Genomic DNA, 24,090 nt, shown 5'->3' with positions numbered 1-24,090 from the left:
TGGGAGATTCCAAAGGTTTCTCAGAGCTTGGTCTACCACACCAGTAAGAGTCTGGGTAAATCCAGTCTCTGGGAAAAGGGCAACACCAAATATCCTCATTTTTTTGTCATCTTCATGAGCAGCTTGGCTCCAGTCTCTGCTTCTAACTTATACTTAATTTTTGTACATGGTATCATGACAAACAGAAGAATCTTTCTTACCACACCAGAGCCAGGCTTACTATTTTTTTAAAAAAAGTACTCTGCATGGGAGAATCTGGAAACTTTACCAGATTATAAATCTGTCTCAGTTTCATACACTTCAGTTGTTGAGACAAAGCAGAGATGATACAAAAATTACTGAAGTATACTTTTTATTATGATTCTCTCTATTATTTTTTTAAACTTTACACTCTCTCTCCAGCAACCTAAAATCAAAGCTAGTGACTGGCTGACAGTGGAAATAATATGTCTGTACAAATCTGCAAAGAGACAGCTGTTGACCAGTCTTTCTAAACAAAGAAAACATAAAAGTATGAAGATTTAGATTGTAGGACAAAATCAGTGCAGCTTAAACTCACAGGAAGTATTTTTTTTTTCTTCTAGTCACTGCTTACATATTTAGATTCGTATCTCTTCCTACTATACAACACAATTATTTGGACATTAGGTTTTTTCAGAACAATAGAACAATTATAATGACTTTAAGAACAGTTTCTGAGATAAGGGATATGTCTAAACATGTGTAGTGTAAAAAGTGATATTCTAGCAAATGTCAATCTATTGTCTTTTGGGGTAGCATATCAAATGAAACTTTTAATGTCAAGTTTTCAGCATTGTCTGAAGAGACAATTTGTTAACTTTCCTATGAATGGACAATTTCAATGAATGGAACTGTCATACATAATGATTTTCATTGTCAGATTAACCATTTACATTCTTGGAAAAATTGTCAAGGACTTTTCAATAAATGCTTGGAACTATGACTTTTTATTTAAGGCAAACTTATTTGTTAACTCTTAAATTAATCATACTGAAAAAAGTATATACCATAAATCATAGAAATTTCTGTATCACTGCCAGTAACATCTGATATATCATCTAATTAAAAAAATTAAAAGAGGAAGCATAAACCTAGGTAATTCGTTGCACAATGCCAAAAATTTTAAACATCAGATATCTAATACAGAGTATAAATAAATGACTGGATTGCTAGTCTCTGTTGTGTCACTAACATAAGCCATGCCTGAATTAACAAAATATGTTTGGCTATATTTTGTATCATAGTACAATTCCCGGATTACAGACACCAGAAATAATATACAAGAAGAAAAATAAGCATTATATGATATTGTAGGAGATCATAGTTTGCTTTATTATCATTTTAATGCCTTTCTATGCTTCTCTTGATTGTCCTGTGTTGCTGTATAACATACAGACTTGTAAAAAGATGACACTGGATTTAGAGCTGCTAACAATTCTAGCTGTGCTCCTTAGACATAAAGTGAGAACTGCTCCTCAAACTAGTAAATCCTCTGTAATTAAAAGGGATTTTATTCTGATGCGCCCATCACAGATTCAAATTTTTAAATCAGTAGTACAGGTACAAAAGAGTAGATGAGTAATACTCTATCAGGGTATAGGTATGTAATTTATAATGACATAGGAATATGTATGCAATATCATGCCAGATATTGGTCCAATGCAAGTGATGGTCAAAATATTTTCAATTTTCCAAAAATGTTCATAAATTAAATTATAATTCCCTATAAACATTCTATGCTTAGTTACAAGCAAGTATCTATTGGATGCCATCAGAAATAGCAATTTTTAAAAGTTACTTACGCCTGTCGGTCCCTGTACATCTTGTTAACTTTATCCCATTGAAAATTAAGCTGAGTCAGCTTTTCTTGTATATTTGCTGCTTCCCTTGGTGTAGCATTTTGCAAAGCTGGTATCTTCTTCTTGTGAATAATGTCTACATGACCCAGCAGTCTCTCCAGGTTATCTTTGATGCTCTGTAATATCAAGAGTTTAGAAAAGAAAAGAAAAACATTGTATTTATAAATAAAATAAAATTCATAAGTAAAAGAGGGGGGAAATGCTAATTAAACAATAGCTTTGACAATAATAGCAGTTTTGCAATAACCAGGTAGCAATGACTGAACATCCATCCTTTCTTTGAAGACTTAATAAACTATATCTGAGAAAGGTGATGTCTGGAGGGGAAGATAAGCACTCTTGAATTCAGTCACTCATTAGTTCCTCTATGACAAGGTTACATCTGTTTTAACTCCATTTCTTCTTAAGAAAGCAGAACAAAGTCCCATTTTACAGACTCATGTTAAAGTGTTCTTTATTTTGCTGTTTATTCTTCTCTTTTATTCTTGTTTCAGCAGATATTAAACAGATATCAAAGTACAGCATGAAAAAAATAGTTTATCAGGTATCAATGGTTTTGCCTTTTGTTGGATATTCACAACCCAACATTTACCATTCTTCAAATACTCAGTTCTTTGTTGTTTCAGAGAAAGACAAAATACTTCATAGTACACCTACCTAACTGCACAATGCCATGTGTTGGAAGACCAAAAGGAAGAAAAACTGAGTTTACTCTGGATCTTTAACATCTTTAAAATGTGTGAAAGCATTTAAAACTCCATACATTGTCAATGACCATTAATTATCCATTTATCAATCCATTCAGTTCCATGACGGAATTATACAGGTTTTCCTTTTGCTCTATAAAGCAATACATAAATATACTGTTTATTTCTATTCTGTGAACTAGGTAGTGCTCAACAGCTTTCTACTAAACCCTTTAGGATAATTTGAATGACTGAATTTGTTAGAAAACCCAGTGTTGAAGAAACATATTGTTATAAACTGTGTACTGATTTAAAGATAAAAGCATTAAATATAACATAAAGTAATTAGCAGAGACTTCCTCCTTGTGAATCAAGACCCACGTAATGAAATCCTCAAGCAGAGGGAATTCCTGTCACATTTCAGTCTACCACCCAAACAGGCATAATTTGGTACTTCTGTAATTTCCTTGTTCTTTATCAGAAAGATGACACAAATATTTTTTTTTTAATCAACCAAAAACCATGAGTTACATAAGTTTACCTTTCACCCCCACATTATGAGTATCGAAAACAGAGAAATAAATGCAGGTTTTGGAGGAAAATCATGCCTTTTATGCAACTAATTTATACAGGTGTAATTTCTTTACAGTCCTGGTAACATATATCATATGTAGCGTTACCAAGAGGAAACACAGGCAAAACAAATGTTTCTGAAATGCATTTAATCATTAATTCTTTAAATTTTCATTTCTATTTCTTGTAGGTGACCCTTTCCAGCCTCAGTGCAACAAGGCACATGATACTTGTGCTATTTCAGGATTTTATTTTTCTTTCTGTGGTATTTGTGTTTGGAAGGAAAATACTCTCTTTTCCAGACCAGTCAAGACATCAGCATAAAGCGAGAACATGTCACAATTGCTGACCTCCTTCAGTCAAACAAAAATTCCTTCCTCAGTGAAATGAAGTCCATTCTGTTGAAAAGCTATGGCCATGGTTCCTTACAATGGTGAACTTCACACTATACATCTTGTTGCCTGATTAAAATGCAGCCAGGCATGAAAGAATTCAAATGTTTTGGAATGATGACTGCATTAATTTGGTTTGGTTTTAGTCTAAAGTTAGACTTTCTTTCCCTAAAGTTTTCAAAGTTAAGATTTTCTCCTGTTCTCTAATGAAAGGTTAACAACTCTGAGATTTTGTGCATTCAAAACAATTTGGATGATGCAAAGTTTACAAAAATTTGTAACAAACTAGACAAAGGATCCAATATACCAGTGAGTCACTAAAAGCCTCAGATAATTCTTGAGATAGGTATATTCAAATAGCATTGTAAAAATAAATGTCTCCCTACTCCAATCAGTGTCATAATATTTAGCCATTTCTTACCGTTCCTGCTTTTTAATGAATTCTTAATACAGGCAGGCACATATCTCACTGAAACTGCTGTATAGAGAAAGGAATAGTCTCCGGATAAAAATCTACAGCTGTATTCAGCTTTTACCTTAGAATCATAGAATAGTTTGGGGTGGAAAGAACCTTTAAAGGTCATTTAGTCCAACCCCCCTGCAATGAGCAGGGACATATTCAACTAGATAAAGTTGCTCAGAGCCCCATAACCTGACCTCGAATGTTTCCAGGGATGGGTTGGAAGGTACCTTCAAAGACCATCCAGACTAATCCCCTGTTATGCGCAGAGACATCTTTCACTAGGTCAGGTTGCTCAAAGTCCCATGCAGCCTCACCTTGAACACTTCCAATGATGGGACATCCACTTCCAATGATGGGACATCCACTTCCAATGATGGGCAACCTTTCTCCAACCATTTCTTCAAACTCCCTAAATTTCAAATACCACTATCTATATATATAGATACACATTATGTTTTTTATACATATATACTGTGTTTCTATCCCTTACTTCTTCCAAAATACATAAACCTCAGAATGAATAATGAGAACTTGTAGCTGAGAAATTATCAGACCAACTGACCAATGACTCTTAGTCTCCTTTAATGAAAAAACATTCTTCAGTTGCTGCACACAACTCTGAAGCAACTTTGTTACAGAGGTAAGGGAGAATGCTGATTTGACAGTTATGAGAAGTACAAATTGCTATTTTGTTTGTGAGAAGCTCTTTCTCACTACCAGCACTTCTGAAAAGAGGAAGGGATCAAAGGACATTGTGTTATTTTGCAGTAAGCAGAAAAATAATGAGTGGTAGAAAGACAAACTACAAAAAAGAAATTTTAAATTGCCCGCTAACACTCTGTCACGGTCTGGTTAAACCCTGTAGCTAGAATCTGATGGTTCTGTTTCACCATGCATAAAAAAAATCAGATTTCCCTTTCCTTCGTTTGTGAAGAGCAGGTATCAAATTTGAAGTAATACAGAACAGATTTTGGAAGTTATAATGTACCAGAAATAGAAGAAAAAGACCATTAGCATAAGTGGATTCTTCCTCAATCTGTTGCCATTATTGTCAGGGCAAATGAATCTATCCAAAAAGTCCCTCAGCTATTCTCTCACGTGGATTCAGATAAACATGGGAAGTCAGCTATTTAACAGTTTAAATGTAGTTTAAGGGGTAGCTTTACTTATGAAAATTTCACATGAAGATTTTACTTTTCATCTTTAAGGCTTACTAGTGTTACTGAACAGAAGATGAGAGGGTATATTCATTTCTAATAGTTCTTTGTCAGAAATAATGACACCTGAACTTCATATCCTGGATATAATACTTAATAAAAAATTAAAAATCACACCTCCAGTTCAGTTTGTTAAATTTTTTGGAGTTTGTGGTCATTTTTTGGATGGAATTTACTTTTAAAATATTCTACACATTTTAATTAATATTTGTATTAACTATTTTAATTTTAAATATTCTACAATTCTTGAGCTAAGTCAATCATAAAATGAATAGTGTTATGCTTAGAATTACGCCAGATGCACAAAGTCAATGAAATTGTAAAGAGAGAGTGGCTTGAGGAATCTGCTACCTCACTTATTATTCCAACACGTGATCTTTGGGAAAATTTTTCAACTCTAAACTTGTTAACTTACATGCTTTTTGCACAAAGGAAATAATATAAGAAACAGAAATGGACTTTGAATTTGCATAGCTATATTATTCAGTAAAATACATTGTAGAATTATGTAAGAAAAAGGATATTTTAAATCTGAAAATTATGACATGTTCAGAAAGGCTAGAAAATATTGATTTTAACCTTATTATGATAAGGAAGATATGGAAAAAACTTCAACAGGTATTACGCAGGAAGTAGTAAATAAGCCATTGATTTTTTGAATAACATAAGACATAAATTACCAATAAATCAAAATTGAAGGTTTATAGTGACAGCAGATTTTTCTATATTATTACTAGTACCAAAGCAACAAAATTCTAGAAAATTTGAATTATTTTATTTTTGTTTGGATTCATTGTCTTCTGTCATGTGTTCTGATAGACTATGTTCTGAATATAACAGGATAATCAGACGGTAAGATATTTATTTCTTACTATTACGTATCTAGAAGTATTATTTCTCTGGCATAGGAATTTAAGTCACGGACCAAGAAAGAAATCTATTTCATGTTATGCACCTTTGTGTTTATGTATGTTAACCAGCTAGCAAAAAAATGTTGCTCTAATATATATATTTGGAAAAAAGCCAGAAGTTTAGAATTCCACATACTCAAAATGTGGAAAAGACAAAAACTCAAAAGTTTTGCATGTCACTATTCACATTTCCTGTCCTTTCATTTCCCTTTACTTCCTAACTCAGAAACCATTCCCTGGAGCAATCACCAGGAAAAAAGTCTGAGCCCTGTAATCCCAGGTGGATCATCCTGAGGTTCTGAGACTATTTTATGTATGTATAATTTGGTCACTACTAGAAGGTGCAGGAGAACCGAGTTAGCTGCAGGGAGAAAATCTTTACTAGTCAATATGAAGACAGTGATCTGGCAGAAGGGGTGTCGACATTGGCCATTAATTTCACTGGGACTGCAAAAACCATAAAACTGGTACAAAAATTACACTGTGTCAAATTCCACATCCCTGTGAAATGACACTTTAAAAAAGTGTATCTCTTGATGGTTTTTGGTTAATTTTGGAAAACAATGTGGGGTTTTTTTCACTATGCATGTTTCCTAGAATGGAATAAACAAGTTTCTTGAAATCTATGCAAATGAAACTAAAGAAATGTAAAACAGACATTCAGCAAAGGAAGTTTCAGCCCTGTTGATTCAAATATACCATAGTTTTAAATGTTTGTGTTTTCATATATGGAATATCACACAGCTTCTGTAACAGTACAGAATAAAAATAGATACCAAGTAATCCAAAATCTATTTCCTTTCATAAACAATGAGTCACTCAATTATAAACAACTATCCACTTGTGTCAGTGTTATTAAAAGAAATTTTGTTGAATGACTTCCTTTGTCATGACACCAGTTATTCTTACCTCTCCAAAAATCTCATCAATTTAGTCTCTTCACATGCAGGTCTTGTCTACATGATTCTGACATTTATTTTGCCCTTCTCTGCATATTTTCTATTTATATTATATGCTTCCAAAATATTTAATTTTTTTTTTTTTTAAATCAACATAATATAGTCAGCAAAGCTGTACTACCTACTGAGAGTGTTCTATTTTGAATACAATTTCTTAACTCTTACTACAGAACAACAGCCGCTTTCTGGATCAAAATGAACACTGAGAAAATATTTTGAAGGTATACTTCAGCCCACAATGGACTGAATTATCCAAGACTCTTAAGTGTCAGGTGTAATTTAACTTATTCCTTTCATCATGCCTTATATTTTACCTGTCTGCCATCATTTTCCTGCTCTGCTTCATTGTTTAGCACTGCTGATTATTTTCTTTTAATCCTTTTTTTCTGGTATTAATCAAACTAAATCGTAATTTTCAATTTCTTCCAATTTACTGCACACTCTATCCAAACATTTAATAACTGAATTGAACAATACTAGTTTTCATGCAGATTTTAAGTGTTACCCTACCAGTAACCTTCTTACATGCATAAAATTTGGTATACAGTAAAGTTGCTGCAGATATGTGTGTAGATACTAGGCAGAAGCTTTTAGTCTTAGAAACCTATCATAAACTGGACAGACTTCACGGACAGTTTGAACTAATGAAGTTCTTCCCAGTCCATGAGTAGGGAGGCCTTCTCTCTCTTCTCACTTTCTTTAAGTTCCATATTCTAATACGTGTCTTCTGTGTATGCTGACTTGACTTCTAAGTCTGCAACTCCTCATTTTTCTTAATAAATAAATTTTTAAAGTATCCATCTAAACTATACTTACCAATTCCTCTTTATTCAGCATTTATGATTTCTTATGATTTTACTAATGAATTAATTTTTTTTTAAACACATCACCTACACCATCTGACGTCTAGATAATGTTTTACAATTCTATTGTCATGGATTTAAAATCAGTACTTTAGAACCATGGGTATAGCAGAGTGTACTAGTACTACTAGTAGTAGTAGTACTAATATGAAGTGACAGGGAGATAATTATCTAAATAATTTTCTCCTCCAAATTACTTGAGAAATATTGTTAAAACAACAAGCACTTAAGACAAAATCTGAATGCTTCTTTAAGTAAAAAAATGTGGCTGTCATTTTATAACCAATTAAAATTATTACACTATATTTACTATTTTGCAAAATATAAGAATCAAAATCCTTATGAAAATGTGACAGAAATTCTCTGAAATAATCTTATACAAAAAACCTACAGAAAACAAAAGAAAAAGAATAGTCTGGGTTCTTAAAGCTCTAGGGCTGCAAATACTAGATGTTATTGTTTGTCAAAAAAAAAAAAAAAAGCTAAAGTAATGTTCTATAAAGCCCGTTATGACTAGTAATTTGAATCCATAGGTCCTGAGAAATATGACTTACATTTAGCAGACTAAAGGAAATACTTATACCTAAAAAGAAAATGGCAGATGTCTTGTCTCTGGGATGATTCACAATAAGGAACAAGTTTCTTCCCTTGTCAGCAATCTATTACCTAGAGTGAAAGCTGGCTGGGTCTGTGTCATTGCTCAAAAAACCTTATTTGACCTTCCCAGCATAACATCTCGCATTCAGTGTTCCTTACTCAGGTCTACTTAAATCTTGGTTTTATATGCTCAGGCCATGGATAATTAAGGTATTCAGTGTTATTAATCTGAATATAAGAAATATCAGGAGCTAAAAAAATAAAATGCCTCCAAATCTTCCAAGATTATATCCCTGGAACATAAAGGAGTCAACATCTTCACAAAACCTCACACATGACTAAAACTTTGCATATTTAAGGAACAGGAAAAAATGTAATTGAAATGTTAAAAGCCAGGACACACTTAAGCAATCAAGTTAAGTATCCTTCTTTTCAGCAGGTCTGAATATCAGCTCATCTTATCCACCCAAGAAGCCACTTAATGTGTTTGACATGTTTAGATAATCAAATGAATAGTAATATATGTGCCTACATATATTGATATTGTATGGTTTTTTAAGTCAATAAACTTTCTAAATATTAAAAAATAGATTAAATACATTTATGCACTTCAGAATTCCTAAGTGGCACATCCCTAAGTGTTTAGAATTAGTGGTCTATGAACAGGCATGGGAGTTGACCCCTAGAAATCCATGGGTCCAGATGTTATCCACCTGAGGCTGTTAAGAGAGCTGGTTCATGTCATTGTGAGGCTGCTCTTCACAATCTTTGAGAAGTCGTGGAGATTGGGGGACATCCCAGAAGACTGGAAGAAGGCTAATGTCACCCCCATCTACAAGAACTGCTGAAAGGGAGATCCAGAAAATTATAGGTCCATCAGTCTTACTTCAGTCCCTGGGAAAGTTATGGAATGAATCCTCCTGAGGACTATCACAAGTCAAATGAAGCATGTGATTGGGAAAAGCCAACACAGATTCACCAAGGGCAAATCGTGCTTGACAAACCTGATCACCTTCTATGACTAAGTAACCTGCTCAGTTGATGTGGGACAACCAGTCGACATTGTCTACCTGGATTTCTCCAGGGCTTTCGACATGGTTCCCCACAGCCTCCTCCTAGAGAAACTGATGTGTTACGGTCTAGTGTGGTGGGTGGCAGACAGGCCACACCCAGAGGGTGGTGGTAAATAGCATTATTCAAACTGGCAACTTGTCACAAGTGGGGTCCCCCAGGGATTGATATTTGGCCCAACACTGTTTAATATCTTCATAAGTGATCTGGGTGATGGAATCGAGTGTACCCTGATGAAGTTTGCTGATGATACCAAAGTGAGTGGGGAAGTGGACACTTTGGAAGCGAGAACTACCCTGAAGGAAGACCTGGATAGGCTGGAAGTGTGAGCTAACATGAACCTTATGAAGTGCAGCAAAGACAAATGTAAGGTTTTACACCTCAGAAAACGTAATCCAGAAGTGCAGCACAGGCTGGGTGGAAAGCAGCTCTGTGGAAAGGGACAGCGGCAAAGAAAGCCAACAGGGTTCTGTGTTGCATCCACAAGGGCATCACCAGCAGAGATCAAGAAGTCATTATCCCACTCTACTCAGCACTTGTCAGGCCACACCTGGAATACTGTGTTCAGTTTTGATCCCCACTATGCAAAAAAGATGTGGAGAGGCTGGAGAGGGTCCAGAGAAGGGCCACAAAGATGATCAAGGGACTGGAATACGGAAAGGCTGAGAGAATGAGGTTTGTCCAGCCTTGAGAAGAGAAGACTTAGGGGAGATCTTATCACCATGTTCCAGTATTTAAAGGATGGATACAAAGAAGATGGAGACTCCCTTTTTACTAGGAGTCACATGAAAAAGACGAGGGCTAATGGGTACAAGTTACTCCTGAGGAGATTCCAACTGGACAGGAGGACAACTTTTCACAATGACAACAGTCAGCTGTTGGAGTAATGTCCCCAGGGAAGTGGTGGATTCCCAAACATTGGACACTTTTAAGATTCAGCTGGACAGGGTGCTGGGCCATCTTGTCTAGATTGTGCTTTTGCCAAGAAAGGTTGGACCAGAGTATCCTTGAGGTCACTTCCAACATGGTATTCTGTGATCCTATGATATAATTTCTGATTTATATGTCAGATTTTTGAATTTATTTAGAGAACAGCTGTTACAGACAAAGAAAGATAATACAGCTGACCTTCTATAAAAGAATTCACAACTGGATGGCATAAGAGTGGCCAAGAAAAAAAGAAAATAGATCATGTATATAAGTGTATGCACAAACTCATGTATCTCACACACATACCCCATCTCTCTCTCATGTTCAAGAGAATAGCTTCAAGCAGTTAGTTATCAACAATGCCTTGGGAGATTTTGTAACATGGTTAACAGAAGAGCACAAAGCTTTAATTTTTAAGAAAAAAGGATAACAGAAAATCATTAGCAGCTGAAGTGACAGTAGCCTTTGGGGAATGATCCATCTCATTGCTCTTGAAAAGAGAAATCTGAGTGTTAGAGATTTGAACACCAGTTCATTTTCACTACCTGGAATTTGTCTCTATCTGCCAGAGAAAGACAACTTTCTGTAAAAATTAATTTCCTTGGCTATTTGTGTACAAATCAGCCACCAAGCACTATGTTACTGACAAATATATATATGGAGAGTGCATTTGATTACACTCAGTTCTAAGTTATGGTTAATTGAGTTTTACTGAACTGCAGCAGAAAACTACTCTGAATAACACGTTAGGTGATGTTTCTTGATAAGAATCACTTAATACACACCAAATATGTATTCCAATGTGCAAAATTAAAAATATACTTTTGGCAATCCAATGTTTGTAGAATGATGCTTTATAATGATATGTATAGCAGATTTGTTACAATATTTCATGCTTTTTGTACTAACATGAAAACTAGCAACAGCACAGTTGTCAGTAATCATGAATAGCTGGAAAAATTCCACAAATTACTTATAATTTTAAAATCTGTATAGAACTATGAGTTACAATATCTGGTATGGGTATTATTGCTTTAATAAACCATTTTGAAAGGGCATTCTGGCTGCCAGAATCACAGATGTGTAATGTGTACAGTAAATTCCCTGTATCCTGAAATAAGACACAGCAAAAAACTGAAAAAAAGTGCCTTGTCAGTAGATGAAGAATTACCAAACAAAGGGGAAAAAAAAAAGGAGAAAAAAAATATAATCAGACCATGAAAATATCTATATTTAAAAAAAAAACCCCAACAGCACACAACTCAATTTTTAACAAACTAAACAAAGACCCTACTGGAAATACACAAAAAGATGAACTAGAAAAACAACTGTTAGAGTGATTATGCAAGAAGTTACATATATAAGAAACATCTTTCTCAAAGAGCCAGATGGCTTTTCATATTAAAACTATTCCATCATTGAAAAATATTATAGCTAAATGTATAATCATATTCTACAACACAATGTTCCTGCTAAAATTAAGAATATTAAAAAAAATATAAAAAGAAATGCCCAATATGTATGGGCCGTACTGCAGGTTTGCAGCATTAAATATATAAAGCAAGTAGCCTCAGAAAACAAATTTTGAATTCACAGTTAATATATTGAAATAATGAACAGACACGACTATGCCGTGACTCTGACAGTGATTCTTAACATGAAATTCTACTAAGCACTTTCTCACATATGACTATAAATGCAAATTACACTTCTTAATTTCCATGTAGACTGTTTCATTTTAGCACACTCATTTTTGCTATGTGTTAGCAAACAGAAATATGTGCTAATGTTAATTCTCTGGTTAATGTACTTATTTCAGCATATACATCTCTCACTAAATAATCTGGAGTTTGAACAAGACAAGTAGCTTGCATAAGATAATCACCACCAGGAAAACTTTAGCTTAGTTTGAGCAATATAATTTAATTTTCTAAAACCAGATCAAGTTAAATATATGCAAATTTGTACATTCATTTAACTTCCAGGAAGCATTTGGAACACCCATTGCAAGCAAGGATAATTAGCTCAATTCCAAAGGCATTTTTTTCCTACACTTGATCATGTCATGAAATCCATTGTAATTACAACCAATTCTATATGGGGAACTCAAAGATTATGAACTCCATCAATAGCAGACAGAAGTACCATAATGTTTGTGCTTATAAGAAAATTTACTCTATTTTGAGAGTGTATCATTAAGTCAAATCCTTTGATCTATGAACCATGATTTTCCATACAATCAATTGGAGTTTCATCTTTGACAGAACTGTAATAGTTAAATTGTTTGTTAAATACTGTGATTAAGTACAGTTATTTAAGTCACTGCTATAATTATCTATGACAATTAATAAAAGCAATTTTAAATTTGTATTTGATATTTATCCTATTGGGTAATGAGCAATCAGGTTTAAGTCTTACTATGCTTATTTACTTTGGAGAAAAATGTTCAAAGCAGTTACCACTGAAAGACTGTTGTAAATAAACTTATTTTTCCTTTTAAGGATTAATTAAAATGGATTCTTTCTGAATGGGAGTGGAAAAAAACATAAATCACAAACTCAGTTTTAAAACACAGAGCTATTCATGACAGTTCTGTAATTTGATTCATGCAAATCTATCAGGGATAAAAATCAACCACAATTTAATTTCAAACCTTTCCCAACCAGCTGCTGAACAATTTATGCACTACTTTTCTATTTTTACTGCAGGATAATGACAATGATAAATGCTTTTCATTGGAAATAAATATTCATTAAGTAGGCTCAAATCAAAACTACACCCTTCCAAAAGCCCACAAATGTGCAAGATCCATTTGCCTCTTCTAAGAGATTTATTTGGGAGGAAGATGGAACTGTGCCCACAAATGCATCTCATAACAATTTAATAGTTCAGTTAAATTAAACCTATGGTAGTACTTACTTGTAACCTCAGTAATCAATATTACTAAAGTTGGTGTCAACTCTGATAATACCAAATATACGTGGGTGAACAACGGATTAGTTATGGGTATAAATCAGATAAAGATAGCCCAAATGTAAAGCATTAGGAAGCACTAAAAGCAAGTCAACTGCCAGTAAACTGCTTGAGGTAGGTCACTGTTTTTCCGTCCAATCTAGTAATGAATGTAAGTTCATAGACAGGGACCAAGCGGTAGCTCATTAGCCATAATTTCCATGGTCTATGATTTTTTGCAAGGATTGTTTAAAATGAAGAATGACAATAACACTGGCATGTTGTATGCTTCAATACTCAGAAACACTTTAATCTACTGGTACTAAATCAGAAGTGGTAAAAGGAACGGCCTACTGTTATTTCATAGAGTCCTGTTATCAGTTATATGTTTCCTTTGCTCCAATACTTCACTGTCATGCTTCACTACACATAGTATACTGCCTTGCTAGGAAACTGAAAACACCCTAATTTTTAAGAGCTAATAAGAATATCTGTATGTGTGTGTATGTGTGTATGTTTATACAGATGCCTAAAATGTATAAGATCTATGCAGACAATAATATCCATGAAGACAATTCAGAGCACCTAACCAGAGTCTCTGCCCAGACTCTCCCTCTAAACTTCCTTCTTATAGCTGACTGTAGGCAAATTCCAGCCTCTTTGGCTAATGTTTCTTTTTGTTAAAACCTTTCCTTCCCTAAAATAATCACAGAAAAATGGAAATGTGGTCTTCTCTTCATGCTGGATGACAATTTGTAATTACTGTAATTATATACAGCACTTAAGCATGATTTTTTACAAGGCTTTCCTCACACAAACATTATTCTGCAAAAGCTGATAACTCATTCATCTATTTAGGCTTAATTTTAATCTTATTCTCTTTTTATGTCAATTCTGTGTTGGAAAAATTCCACCAATTTCAAAGGATTTCACTGTTGCAAGTGATGTAGAAACCAGACAGTAATATTTAAAGTCATATCAACAATACTAAATTAGCTTTTTCTTAACTACATTATCTACTTAGTGGACAATATTTTCTGTTTAGCTAATTAGACTGTAATAATTGCACAGAGTACAGCCCCAATTAGACTTTCAGCTTTTTTGGTCTGGAATGGAACAGCTAAATTTTACTTTTTTTTTTTTTTCTGCTTAATAAAAAATATTTCAAAATCAAACACTAAAATAAAGCTTCCAAGATTGGGTGTGGATAGTGTTACTTACTAATTACTTCAAATTACAAACACACAAACATAACTTTAAACACAAATTCACATCTTTTTATATATAATTGCCCCTCTCCATCCTTTCTCTCCCATTCAAGGACATACTTTGCAGATAGACTAATGCTCTTGCCTTCCAAATACTGGTGAAACAGATAAAAATAAATTAACTCTTCGGTCTTCTTATATTTTGCACCACTGTGCCTTCATATATAAACAGATGTCTCTGAGAGTGAGTGCAGGCTGTCAGTGTACAGAAGCCCCAAAATAACAGAATCCAATCATTGTAAGAAAAGCTTTCTCTCTTACCTTGAGACACTCTTCTTGTTTGAAGAGATCCTCACAATCCTTAGCCTGCAGAACAGGAGAATTAAGGTGCTCTTCTACTTCAGACAAGGCTTGCAGAAGGTGAATGATCTCTGCCAGGTACGTAGAAGGCACATGAGTGGTTTCCATAGTCATAGTTTCAGTCACCACAAAAGTTGTATCTTCATGAACTGTTTGCTAGTATAGATATACAACAGAATGCTTCCTTTAGTTTCTTAACACTACACAAATTTATAAGTTAATGCAATTTCTAGTTCACAACCTAGAAACAATTAAAAATAATTTCTAAGTACAAATGAAGGAAATATTTGAAGTTTCTGACATAGATCACTCACACTCCACTAGTCTGTTTGAAATGACAGGTACTAAAATTAATCTATGCAAAAGTATACAAACTTTTTTTCTCCTACTCTCCAAAGAAATGAAGCTAGAAAATGCAAAAGTACTCTGAGATTACGGTGTTACTGAGATTTTAGTGCTAGCCCTTGAATTTTAAATCATCACACCTCTTTAAGAATCTGTCCTTCATTATAGAAATTCCATGCATGCCAGGCCAAAAATACTAATTAATTTCAAGGTGTCAAGTAAAATAATCACTTGTGTAATAGACACAATTTCTTAAATAACATATAACACAAAACTAGATCAACTCAGCACTTCTTTCAACACCATACTAAAACCTTTCTCTTTAAACTAGAAACTATAATTTGGAATTTCATTATTTGAAAGGTCTTTAATGCACTCACATTTGTAAAAGAAATCCCAGCAACACGCCTCTTCAGGAAATTAAGATTTTTTTTTTTTAAATCTGAACACATGTGAAATAGACACCCTATTCTGAAAGCACATGTATACATCAAATGTAAAGAAATCTCAGAATGTTTTGGTTCCAAGAAAATAGATCGTTGATCTACGGCATTTGGAAAGATACTGACATATAAGGTGAGAAAATAGTGACTGTTTATATGAATTGTCTACATTTCTGATTTGATGTGTTTATGGATCATAGATAAAAAGTAGTATCAAAAGTGTGCTTTGGAGCAGGGAGAGCTATGATTGCTTCTTTTAGCTAAACTCCAAATACATGATCACCTGCATCTCCATTAGAAAAGGCATAATTTAAATATAAATTATTTGTGATTTTGTAAGCATAAGTTATTATTTATTTTATTTTGTCACATCACATAGGATTCCTAGTGCGGGTCCAAGATCCATTGTGCTTGATGTCTGTCTTCTCAAAAATATAAACTTAATGAGTACCTCAAAGCACTTTTACAAACAATTGCTGGTAAACTTTCTTTCAAAAATGATATTATTTAGATGCTCCAGTCCTAATACAGATAATCACAGATTTTGGAGCCATATATGTTAAACACAATGGATCAATGGTCCTGAAGAAAACCATTATCATTAGTTAGCTACACAGTATGTAAAATATCTTACACACACTACCTCAACAAGGTGTCTCATTTTAATTTATCTATTTGCCCTGCCCATCCTTTCATGATGTTTCTCTCCTCAGTTACTAGGCTGAGTCATCTGGTTCATCAATTTTCTTTAGAGTCTTAAAATATGCATTTACACACTCTAGATGTATACATATCACATATAAAGCCCATAAAGTTATCCGTAGACTTGTGTTATTCTGCTGCATTTCTTATGCAAATTTAATTGCTTTGCTTACACTTTTCTCACTAAATTACTTTCTCAGTACATCTGCTAACACTGAAACCTCTCTAATTACCATATCACTGCTATAATTTTTATTATTTAAAAAAAATTGATTAAAAAAATTGTGTTTGCCCTGCACATGTTTCATGAATCACATGCTCTGCAAAAATAAGTTTACTGCAGTAAACCTAAAGAAAAAGCTGTCCCAGCTGATTAGAAAATGGGAGATTCTCAACAGGCCACTGAGGCATGCAGCAATATATTTTAATTCCTCAAGAATACACTGTGACACTTCTACATGTAGCAAAGAACTTTAGACCCACATGAGGAACATTTTAAATATAATTGTATTTTTCTTTTTTGACTGAGAAGACAGAATATTTAGATTCACAATAATGAAAAGAGCATGCTAGATGTGCAAAGTTATTCACTCAAAATGAGGTCACATGAATATGTAAAGTGATACAGATTATATATATTATATATTATATATTTTATATATAATATTATACATAATTAGTTTCTATAGTTCTATTAGTTTATTTTTTTCAACCCAAATTTAGGCTAATAATGATGTACAAATGTACACACACATGTATGCGTGTGTACATAAAATAAAATCTGTGCCTTCTTGCTCTAAATATTTCCTGAAACCAGAAAAAAGTCAAGTGGAAATCTGATGTGTGAGCACTTCATTGATATCATGCTTAATTATTTATAGTACTGCCAAAACTGGGTACCCTTCAATCACTGCTACAAAGAACTCATAAAAGCACTCTTCAAGGCAAAATTAATTAAAATCTGAAGACAGGACTGAACCTGGTATGACATATATGGTTTAGTAATCCCTCAAAATATGTGTAATATTTAACTCCCATCAATGTTATTGAGATGTATGCAACCATATATTCATACTGTCATTTACAGAAAACTTTACATTCATATTTCTCACAGCAGGATGATTACTTGTATAGTTCTACAGGTAACATGACTCAGGAAATTTCTAGTTCAAGCAAACCATTAATGTTTATATTGTTAGTTAAACTGTAAATTACTACAACCAGATAAATAGATGAATGGATTGATATTTGAAAGTAGAGGCCTACCAGAACCTGTCCTCATATTTGGCAACATTATTTAATACCTCTTTCTAAAAGAAGAGTAACAATTCAAATCAATTATCTTCTGAATATTATTTAAATAAAAGATTTCTAAATTTGATGTAACTTTAGAAATCAAGGATTAAATTTGACTCCAGTGGGTTTTTCAACAGGTCACAGGTATTTCTTTCTTTCTATCTTTCCCTCATTCACAGTAGCATAACAGAACCCAAGGTAGAGGTTGGCATCTTGCACTAAGGAGTGAAAGGTAGGCATTATCCAGAACTGACAATTTTAATCAGCAAAAAAAGGGAAAAATTTTTGGCTTGTCCCTATGTTTGCTGGAATTGCCTTACTGGAGAAGATACAACAGGCAGAGTCCTTCTCTATATCCTGGTCAAACATCTTTACTAGAAATGCACAGCTGAAACTGAATAATATACTAACACTGTAATGAGAAAAAACTTAAAAATGATGGAGATTGTAGCAGCTGGGATCCACTTTTAAAAGTAATCCATGATCACTTTTAAAAATAATATTCATTCAGACATAAAGATGGCCAAAATGATTCATCAGAAGCAAGGTAGGTTAACATTTTATAAGGATTAAAAATAAATAAGGAAATGGAAACTGAAGTTTTAAATAATAATTTAGGAATGGTTTTGAATAAGTTGAAGCTGGATAAGTGGAAGAATACATTCAATAGTTACTTGAAAATACTCAAAACCAAATAATATTTTAAAATAATACATAATACATATAAACTGTTAAGAATGATGGGGAAATGCTGGCATAAATGGCCATTTCCTATACTGCTATTTCTGAAAAATACATTTTTATTGCTATTATTTTGTATTTTTACTTGATTGTCAGTGATATACTGATATGCAAATTATTTCTAGTCTGAAGAAATACCTTTGTTCCGGGGAAGGCTTAACATTTCATGCATTGCTTTTCACCAAGTGTTATCATCTCTACAATAGTAAAATGAATTTTTTTCCCCATCATTACATATTTTTAATTAAGGGATAGGATCTTTCCATAAACATGACTCTACCTACACGTGAGAAACTGATTTTATTGATAGCTTCCACATCCTACCAGATGCAACGCAGACAAGAAATGCATCCATGAACTGGCCTTTACAGAGAAAGCTGATAAGCAAAACACAAACAAACAAAACAAACAAACCCAACCAACCAAAAAAAAAACCAACAAAAGAAGAACTACTTCAATAATGCATGTTTTGCCCATGAAATCAAACATCCCCTCTAAAGAAGTGTCTGTGATGATTATTGCCTACATCTAAAACAGTAATACCTGGTGGCATCAGAGCTAACTAGCCTTGGAGAATGCTGTTAATTTCCTCTTAGCACTGGAAAACTCAGTGTTAAAGCACATTTCACCCATCTCAGTATATCCATTTTCTTTCCTCTTTCTACAGAGGGAACAATCCCAACATCACTTTTGCTGTTCAACAGTTTACACTCACAAAGCCTCCAAACTTTTTCTGTTAGGCCTTGACAACTGTTCCATTTTTGGTCCCTTCTCACTATAGGCCTCCAAATTCATAACGACCTTAGTGAGCTATGCTTTTGAATTAATAACTTCATACAAACAGAGTACGTGGGAGGAGTAAAGCAGCAAAACACACCTATCACACTACTGTACCATGATGCTGCTCCTAGCAGCATCCCGATGAGTTCAGGAAAAAACAAATATGTGCCTCCTCCTGAAGTGAACTAATGCTTGAGAAAGTACTCTTTAAAAGCAGCTGTAAGATATAGGAGAATGTAAAAAGTCAGTCACCTCTGAAGCATAAGCATAGGTGTGCTACACACACAGAAAATAAGAAACAGATAGCAGACACCTTCTGGACAAAGGCAGTCATGCCTCGAAGAGTCCAATAAACTTTGGAACAGTTTATTGCTTTCTAGAGCAAACTGTAAACTACATGATATTTGCTAGCCCATGATTAGCATCAATATATCAAATAAAGAATTAAAACTGCAAAAGGATGATCAAATGCTGTCAGAGATCAATAAAACCACTTTCAACTACATATTTATACATAAAGAAGCTTTTATTCACCCCTTCCTATGCTGTGACTGGTGATGTCAGCTAAATTTCAGAAAAATAAATTGTGTCTTCAGTATCACTAGTACATCTTACCTGTAAGTGTGTATATATGCAGAAAGTAGATAAAAATTACACCAATAACATGGAATTTTCATTATGAGATTGGATGGTGTTAGTCAATCACAAACAAGTTATCTATCAATACAAAAAGAAGCATCCTTTTCCAGTATAGAGAGACCTAAATCCTCACTACAGGATTAAAAATTTATAAAATGCTTATGTAATTCCATGAAGGCAAGACCTTAAAAGGGACTTGGCAGCATTAAAATCTATTTAAAATAAGATTTTTAAAAAAAATCATATTTTCAAGTTAGAATGTAAATATTTTTTCACATATGTGATTTTTCTACTCATGTATGATTGCAATCCAAAAAAGCCCACACATTGCAATGCTTACAACATGTATTTTAATGCTTGTATCTGACTTCATCAGTGACTTTTATACAAATTGAAACTTTAAATATACACATGACTATTTTCAGCACTGTTCTTGGATAGAGAGGGCTTTATGTCTTCACAATTCTTCACTGCTAAAGCATACCTTACTGACTGAGAACTGCTGCATTAACAGTTTTTATTCTATGATAAAATTAATCTATTTTATCTATACATAAAATGAAATTAAGACAGTTAAAATGAAAGTATTCTTAGTAATAGCATTAATTAGAAAACATTTCAGCAAATTTTACATGCTAAGAATAGCAGGCTTTGATTTTGTAAACCAGCAATCAACAGGCCGTAACCAGTGTGTACTTACTTTCACTATCTTATTTTTGACCTTCATAACTTGATTGAAATGCAAAGGTTTTCACTATAAGAAAAGGTCTGTACCCTGTATTTTTAGGCTTAAATTATGGGACATTTCCCAAAAACTCATATAGTCATGCTACACTCTGATGAGTTCTGTATGGTGGATTGGATAGATACCTGTGGTTGCTTGTGATACCTGTGGTTGCTTGGCTCAAAGACTTGGATGACTATTTATTCTACCCCCAATTTTTCTTTTTTTTTTTTTTCTTTGAGTGCATTGTTTGCACATTTAGATGAGAGGAAAAAAAAGATACAGACAAAAGTTATAGCAATTAATTTTAAACATTAAACCCAGAGTGATTCGTCATTATATTGGGTTGTATTCATAGTTGTAACTTTTTTTCTCGGGATGTAAATATATAGTTTAGAAACTATGACAAAGCATGTTGGTGCTGTGGCTAATCCTCTGTGTTCCACACAGCCTCATGCCTTTAGAGCCCTCCAAGATGTAAAATACACTTGGTCAAGTGATAAAATGAAAAGCTTGGGCAATGCCTTTTTCAGTTGCTTAACAGTGCTTTTGTTTTATTCTGGCTTAGATAATTGCTTCTAGATAAGGACTCTCCTCAGGATGAGGCAGTGCTGCATATTGAATTTAGCTGTAGCTTATTTGAAAACTTACCCATTGTTCCTTACTGAAGATCTGCTAGCATTCACACAAATAAGAGACTAACACAACTAACACAAATTCAAAATTATAGCAGTTCTGCTTCTAACTTTTAACCCTGACAATTTCCATTGGTATTTCTTAAAGCAAAGAGGAAAAAAAAATAATTTCAGCTATAAGACTAGGACATAAGACTGTCATATGTTGTACTGTGTGTAAGTCAGCTCTTTCAGAAAATAAAAATATAGAGCACTGTATATCTTATGCCACAGCTGCAATGTTATGTCCTGAAGAAAAACAAAACCTAGTAGCATTATGGCATAACTGACTAATCAGAACTACTGGGATTTATAAAGTGTCTCTTGTTTTAAATAAGTTATGCATATATGTTAATTATTTCTGATAAAGATGGCATATCTCAATAATTGTAGTAGTTCAAAATTGACATGTAAAAGGAAATCTGCATATCTCTGTCATGTGACTTAAACAGATATTTACAACATTATAAAATGACTATTAAAAAAATTAAAGATTATACCTCATAATCATTTAACAAACATTGCTTAGGCCATGTACAGTCACTAACATTTTTTGGGGAAAGTAAGATTTTAACTACCGGTGAGTCAAAAAAGATAGCCATTCTCAGTATTAGAAATCACTAAATAAATAAATTCTTAGGTAGTCATATTACATTTTAGAATGAAAAAAATTAAACACGTTGTGAAATCTATGTCCTAGGCTGGTTTTCAATAGATATTTTAAAAAGTTATTTAGAATTTTGTAAGGGTTTACCTGGAAAACACTTCTCTAATTGATTTACGTGTTACCTTCCAGTAGACAATACATATTTGAAAGTTTTTATACATATACTATAAAATACAAAAATCCAGAACTGTTAATCATTTCTTGTACTCATCTTGTAATATTTCTCACAGCTGAAAAAAAAAAAATACAGACCTTATAAAGGAACTGACCTACTTAAGGAAGTATCTAGTTGAGACTTTAGAAGATTAAACTCTTCTGCATAGTCTTATATCCTTGTAATCATGATGTCCAGTTGTGACAGTCTCTAATGATTCTGTTAAACTAGCATCGCATACTCAAATTTGCCTGCACAGCAGGAAATACTCAAAAGAATGGAAGGAATTTCAAATGTTTTTTTACTCAAAACAGAATTTCAAAATTGTATTTCTTGGACGGTGGTAAGAGAAGAAACAGTGTATATAGTGGCAGAACAAGCTTCTACACAATATGGTGGAAGGTAGCCTTCCTAAGAATAGATTTTGGTCAATGCCAATTTATTTAATGGCTGATTTATTAAGACTACAGAAGTGCCCTAATCTTAAACAGCATTTAAGGATGTAGCCTTAGGGCTGTCTTGAATACTAATACATGTAACACTACAGACTGATCACCAAGGAACCAATTAATGCTAAATAAAGCACAGATATGTTAGAATACAGTCTATTGATGCCTAAACTAACCCATTTTGAAACTGACTGTTGATTTGTGATGCTAACTTTCCAGATATTTATGCAAACTGTTTGTTGAGATAATTTAGAAAATAATCTAAAAATGCCATTTAAGTACCACATTAGTGTGGAATGCTAACAGCTTCAAAGAGCAAGGTCCTAAACCTTAAACATTGACAATTTCCAGAAATGTTAAAAGGCATTACCTAATTATTTTCCATCTTTATTTCTTAAAATAACCTTAATCTACATTTATTGAGATGACATCACAGAATAATAATAGGGTTTGTCACTTAGGCTGATTTTGTTACTCCAAGAAAAAGATTTTTTTTTTCTTGAAATAACGTAAATGAAATTGCTGTCAATCCAGCAGTTTTGAAAACTAGTTAAATATACATAGATTTTCAGCACTTGCACTGTACATATACAAATTTGCTTTCTTCAGCATCGTAAGCCAGCCTTAGTCCAAGTTGTAGCAAGAATTTTAATTCTTATGTGATGGGGTAAAGATGTTGAGTTTCACTTTTAAACTTCACTGAAGTTTATAACAGATAATGAAAAAAGGCAGAGAAAAATCTTTTCTCTAAAGTTCTGTCACCTACAAAACAGGATTTTTTAACCATTAAAATACTATAGATTTGCAGTGATGATAGTGAATACTGTACAGAATTAATAAGAAAATATGAGAGAAGACAAATACGCTTTAGAACTCAAAAGACTGTAGTAAACTGTTCCAATTTTATAAAAGAAGGCTATAGATGGTCTTCACTTCAATTACCACAACACAGTATGCATTCATTTTAGACAGAGAAGGTAAAGTGCATTTAAAAATGCATTTACAAAACTAGCCTTTCTTCAGCTCTATCAAAGACAATATCCATTTTCAGTGTACTTCCCATATGTTTCTTTTCTTAAATAAGACATAAAACTAAAGTATTTGAAATACAATTAAATTATTTTGAATAAATTTTCTAACAGCAATTTCCAGGTTGATGGATGCTAGAAAATGGGTGTAAACATTCAGCTGTGATTCTCTCCCCACAGATTCTTATTCATCCTCACCCCTTTTGCAGACCACAGTCAAAAAGACCAGTCTTTAGCTGTGCTGTGTAAAGCTATTTGTTTAAAAAGCTGCCACTGTAAATGTCAGGAAAGTTAAATGGTGTCACAGGATCATCTCTGTCCTGTCCTTAAGAGACCCAAAGCACATAGGTGAAACAAATACTAATCCATCACTGTATAGTTCTTTT

The 24,090-nt window shown here is 33.4% G+C and overlaps 1 protein-coding gene across 10 annotated transcripts in view; it reads right to left on the bottom strand.

Annotated features, from left to right (window-relative positions):
- Positions 1-24,090, bottom strand: part of DMD (dystrophin) — a 1,148,563-nt gene that overhangs the window by 652,604 nt on the left and 471,869 nt on the right. For all 10 annotated transcript variants that reach the window (XM_074814589.1, XM_074814586.1, XM_074814591.1 and 7 more), the window contains 2 exons: positions 15,024-15,218; positions 1,824-1,996 (listed from right to left, as the gene is read on the bottom strand). In XM_074814589.1, coding sequence (XP_074670690.1) covers positions 1,824-1,996; positions 15,024-15,218 — 368 coding nt within the window. The remainder of the gene's footprint in view (positions 1-1,823; positions 1,997-15,023; positions 15,219-24,090) is intronic.

Source organism: Strix aluco, chromosome 2 (genome assembly GCF_031877795.1).
Source record: "Strix aluco isolate bStrAlu1 chromosome 2, bStrAlu1.hap1, whole genome shotgun sequence".
Taxonomy (NCBI): domain Eukaryota; kingdom Metazoa; phylum Chordata; class Aves; order Strigiformes; family Strigidae; genus Strix; species Strix aluco.
The sequence above is the reverse complement of the archived record's forward strand: the minus strand, read 5'-3'. Positions and strand labels throughout refer to the sequence as shown.